The 5,096-nt window shown below is 54.8% G+C and overlaps 1 protein-coding gene across 1 annotated transcript in view; it reads left to right on the top strand.

The window, feature by feature from the left end:
* The window catches only part of KDM2A (lysine (K)-specific demethylase 2A), a 25,741-nt gene that overhangs the window by 10,553 nt on the left and 10,092 nt on the right, over nt 1-5,096 (top strand). The window contains exon 11 of the mRNA XM_009995031.1: nt 58-219. Coding sequence (XP_009993333.1) covers nt 58-219 — 162 coding nt within the window. The remainder of the gene's footprint in view (nt 1-57; nt 220-5,096) is intronic.

The following is a 5,096-nucleotide window of genomic DNA, read 5'->3' as shown; positions in this document are numbered from 1 at the left end:
CCTTCTATAGTCTCTTCCGACCCCAGCCGGGGCTCCCAAAACGGGCAGGCCTGGGAGCCGGCGGGTGGCAGCCCCCGCAAGACCCGCAGGGTGCACCTGACACAGTTTGAGCTGGAGGGGCTGCGCTGCCTGGTGGACAAACTGGAGTCCCTCCCTCTGCACAAGAAGTGTGTTCCCACCGGCATCGAGGACGAGGACGCCCTGATCGCCGACGTCAAGGTAGGTCAGCGGGCAGGAGCCGCGCACGCTGCCAGCCCAGGCCTGGCTGCTCCCCTGGGGCATCTCCCACTCTGCTTGACCCTCACCTTGACCCTGATGTTACACCAGCTGAGGGACAGCCCTGCCTCGGGAACTGCTGCCAGCCAGCGTGGCTCCTGGGACTCCTCTGGGGACCCTCTGGGTCTCTTAGGGGTGTCGGTGCCAAAGTGCTGGTTTGTGATGCAGTTTGTTTCCAGTCCTGGCTGGGGACTCCTTGGGCTGCTGGACACGGGGGCAGCTGGAGCCCTCTCCTTGCCCCAGGTGGACTTGGCCTTGTTTCTTTGAGTTGTTTGCACAGAATGTGACCTTAGGTTATACCAGTCTTGTGGTGGTGGTGCTTTTGTTTTCTCCTGTCCTGCTTTACACCCTGAGGTGGATCCTTCAGACCTATTGTGCTGGCTCCATGAGCTTTGGTGGCTCAGCCCTTTCAGCACTGAAGGGAGAATGTCAGCTTCTCTCTGTTCCCCAGAAGTCCATCTTAGCCCCTAAAGCCACAGAAGGACCTCCTGCTCCCTCCCCTGGTGACACTGGTCTGTTCAGCTGCTTGCCTGTCCCCAGGCTGACATGCAGACACAGCCATGGGTGTATCCTCCTCTTTGCTCTTGTGTTTCCTTTCCCAGCTCTGTCTCCTGGTTTCTGTGGGGCATTGGATAAATTTGGCACTCTGCTGCCCTTTGGGGTGCAGCTCTGGGGTCTTGGGGGTGGCATGTTGTTTGCAGGCTGAGGTGTGGTGGAGCTTGGCTGGAGGAGCAGGAGTAGATGCTGTTACAGGGCTGCAGTTCTGGTTTCCTGTGGCTTCAAGTGCTCTGAGTGTGCTGTGGCCTGCAAGTATGTGGGGTGTGTGTGTTTCTGAGCAACCATGGTGGGGTAGCCTCAGCCACAGACCCTATGATGCTCTGGAGAAACTCACACTGAGCTTCTGAGCTCCATATTTCGCCCTTGGACTGAGAAAGAAAGGATGGTGTTGTGTGGTTTGAAGGCAGAAGGTTCAGTGTTGGTGTTCAGATGGGTTTTGTGACCTCTTCAAAGGACTTGGTACATTCTGGAGCTAATGGATGTGGTTTTGATGGGACCCACAAGCCCCTGTGTCTGGGGAAAAGTCCCTGCAGTCTGGTCAAAGCAAACAGTGAAGGACTTGGCCCTTAGAGCTGGCTGTCCTCTGAGGTCCAGAAGTGTCCTGAGCTGCAGGACTCCAGCCCTCAGAAATAGCAGCCTCCCAGGTAAAGCCTGTGCTACAGGATGTCCTCAAAGCATGAAGATCCTTAGTCATCAGACTGCAGTGGCTGGAGAAACCAGGACAAGTTTGTCCAACTGCAGCAAACCTCTGCTTTCAAAACTCAGGTTTCCTTAGAGTTGATGAACAGGCAGGTGTGGGCTGGCTTATCAATCATGGAAGGGGTCAGACATGTCCAGCTGAGCCTTTTAACTGGGCTGGTCACTGAAAAGCCCAATGAGTGGAAGTCTAATTTTCATAGTAGCAGCTTGTATGGAGAGCACCTTCTTTATTTTATGTCTTTTAGGCAGGACAAGTTACCAAGTGAGAGGCATAAAGTGCCCATCCTTGCATCTGTGGATGCATCCATGGTGTGGGATACAGCCCCTGTTCCCATCGTGTTTATTTGGGTTTCACTCCCTCTTCTCATGGCTTTTTCTCGTGACAACTGTAGCTGACCCTCCCAGCACACAGTCCTACCATGGCTGTGTGTCAGCTCAGCCCTTCACTGGCCTTGTTCTGATGCTCTTAGAGTTGGGATCCATGTGGCATCCCTCGTGGTGGATCCAGACCCAGATCTCTTCTCTTGATCTTTCTGTGCTAGTGAAGAGCTACAGCCTGATCCATTTTCAGTCACTTCAGCTAAACAGAAAGCAGTACATCCTCCACAGCACCTTAGCCTGGCTCTGGGGCCATCACTCTGCAGCAGGTAAGACCTTTATGTCACCAAATGAGGCCATTGGTGGACCTGGGATCTGACCATTGGGGAAGACCCACTCTGGAGAAGCACAGACCCAAGGTGTTTCCAGTGCTCACCAATGTTGGTGCTGGCACCATGTTGCTGTGGCCAGTGGTGGAAGGCTTTCATGTTTGCTACCCAAGATCAGAACATGGTGTGCCCAGCCTCTAAGATGAGAAAACACAGGTAGTGACCTGGCATCTCCATCTGCCTGTTAGATCAAACATCCTACCACGCTCCAGGCCACCCTCTGCTAACCAGTGTCCCCAGGCACAGAGCAAGGAAATGCTGCTTGTTCCCACAGCCTTTTGTGTGGTGATCCTGACTTCAGGATGTCCATGGGCTGAGTCATGTGACTCAACTTCTGTATCGTGTCATGAGTTGAGCCTGGAGCCATCACATGGTGGAACATGACACTTTGGATGTGACAAAGATACGCTTCCAGCTTCATGACAGGAGGGACTGTCTGTCCACTGAGACTCCATAAAAAAGGCTACATCAGGCATCTGGAACAGGAAGAGCATGTTGCCACCTCTGCATCTCCTTAACCTTTCCAGCTTTGCCTCTCCTGTGGAAAGCTCCTGGTGGCACCATGTTGCTGCCTTCTGAAGCAGTGACTGAGAGCTGCTCTCCTGTGGTGTAACTGGGACAGCTGGTAGCAATCAAAAAGGCTTCTAGCTCTGCCTCAGGAGAAGATCTGCCTTCCTGAAATGAGATTGTGACATGTCTCCTTGTAGCACTGAAGTCTTGCTGAAAAGTCTCCACGTGTCTGGTGGTGCCTCTGTGCATGGTCTGGCCTGGGGTGTTGGAAAGGTCATTGGCCAAGAGGCAGATTCTGAGAATTCCCATTGTCTATTGACTGCTTCTTTCCATCACTTCTGACCCCTCTCGGGGTGTGCTGGTTTCCATCATTTGGACTTCAGAGGAGCAGGGATGGTCCAAGAGGCCCCTGGCTTTAGAGCTGTCAAGACTTGCTGTCTTGTTGACTTGTGGAGACCTGAGCCCATGTTTGAACCATTCCCTTGCAGTGATGCCACCAGTAACTGGGACAAGGAGGTCATGTTCAGGCTCTGCCTGGAGGAGTTGAAGCACCAAGCACTGCAGAAACAGGAAGAGCCTCTCCTAGAAGTGCAGATCCTGTGTCCAGGCCCTTATCTCAAAGCCTCTGGTCTGGCATCACCCGTGTACCTGGCTCTGTGTTGTGCTGGGTCTCCCCATCATCAGAGACCTTATTTCTCTATAAATCCAAGTTACTCTCCTCATCTGTCTGGCCTGCTCCTCCTGTGGGTCACATCTACCTAAAACGTTCTCCTGAGCCTCTTTCCTGCCCCAGTAAATCTGCCAGTTGGAATCTGTTCTCCCAAGACACTTTGTTTCTCCAGGTGCTCATGTTTAAGAGAAGCAGCAAATGTGTCAACTTGCTGAAGCCCCGGGGGACCGAAAAGCACCTAGAGTGCCCTTGGAAGGAGCAAGCAGTCTCAGGGCACTCCACTCCCTCTCCATGGCCATGGGGACAGTGTGCAGTTTGCTGCAGGGCAGTGGGACATGTTGCTGCTGCTTGTGGGTCAGATGAGACTAAACCCCAGTGTGAAGGGCCCAGGTGCCCCTATGGTGCACGTGCCAGTGCTGTGGTGGTCACCAGGTGCCTGACACTTCCATGCTCACTCTCCAAATGGGAGCTGTGCAGGGGCCAAAGACCCATCTGGCCATCCTGCCTGACCAGGTGTCACCTCGAGGTGCCATCTTCATGCACTTGACCTTGTCAGTGTGACAGAGGAGCCACCCAGGATGTTCTTCATGCTGGGCCAAGCCCTGCTGTGGGGCTGAGTGTCCCCAGTTGGTGAGATCCATGGAGAGCCTGTCCTTGTGGCTTGAGAGTGTCACTGGTGGTGGTTGAGGGGGTGACAGTGTGGCCTAGTGTCCCTTGGGCTCTCCAGGGGCAGAAGCTGAGGTTGCCAGCAGATGCTTTGGCTGCATCAGGAGTGGGAGCAGTCACTGTTCTCCTGAGCTGCTTTGGGGGAACTTGCCTCATTTCAGGAGTTTCCTCCATTTTAACTGCGGTGGTCTGGAGCTGGCTGGGGGGGAGGGGGCTGGTTGGGGGGGACTTCACTTTGCCCACTATGGGTTTAGTTCCCCTCTAGTGGTCAGCTCACCGATGGCTTTGGGACAACTGATCCCAAACTTGCCTGACTCCTTGTCAGGGAAGGTTTGTGCATCCAGGACGGGAGCAGCTCCCACGTTTGTTGTTGGCTTGTTGGTTTGTTGTTTTTTGCGGGGGGGGGAGAGCTCACCCCTCTTGCCTTCATTTGAAAGCCCTTTCTCCCCACTCACCCCAGGGCTGTCTCTAACCCCAGGTGGCTTCAGCTTCTAGCAGGAACCCCAAAAACCACCTCTCGGAGAGAACAAAAGAAAAGCATTGGGAGGGGGAGGGGGGGGGGGGGGGAGAGGGGTAAAAGCTCTTCCCACAGCCCTGGGGAGCCCAGCCTGGACATCTCCCATTGTGGTGGGAAGGAGGGCTGAAGGTGGGGAAGGAAGGAGGGCTGCAGGGTAGGAAGGAGGGCTGAAGGGGGGTGAAGAAAGGTGGGGAAGGAAGGAGGGCTGAAGGGAAGAAGGAGGGCTGAAGGGGGTGAAGGAAGGAGGGCTGAAGAAGGGGAAGGAAGGTGGGGAAGGAAGGAGGGCTGAAGAAGGGGAAGGAAGGTGGGGAAGGAAGGAGGGCTGAAGAGGGGGAAAGAAGGAGGGCTGAAGAGGGGGAAGGAAGGTGGGGAAGGAAGGAGGGCTGAAGAAGGGGAAGGAAGGTGGGGAAGGAAGGAGGGCTGAAGAAGGGGAAGGAAGGTGGGGAAGGAAGGAGGGCTGAAGAGGGGGTAAGAAGGAGGGGTGACGAGGGGG

Source organism: Chaetura pelagica, unplaced genomic scaffold, assembly GCF_000747805.2.
Source record: "Chaetura pelagica isolate M959 unplaced genomic scaffold, ChaPel_1.0 scaffold553, whole genome shotgun sequence".
Classification (NCBI taxonomy): Eukaryota; Metazoa; Chordata; class Aves; order Apodiformes; family Apodidae; genus Chaetura; species Chaetura pelagica.
This window is presented reverse-complemented; position numbering and strand designations above follow the sequence as displayed.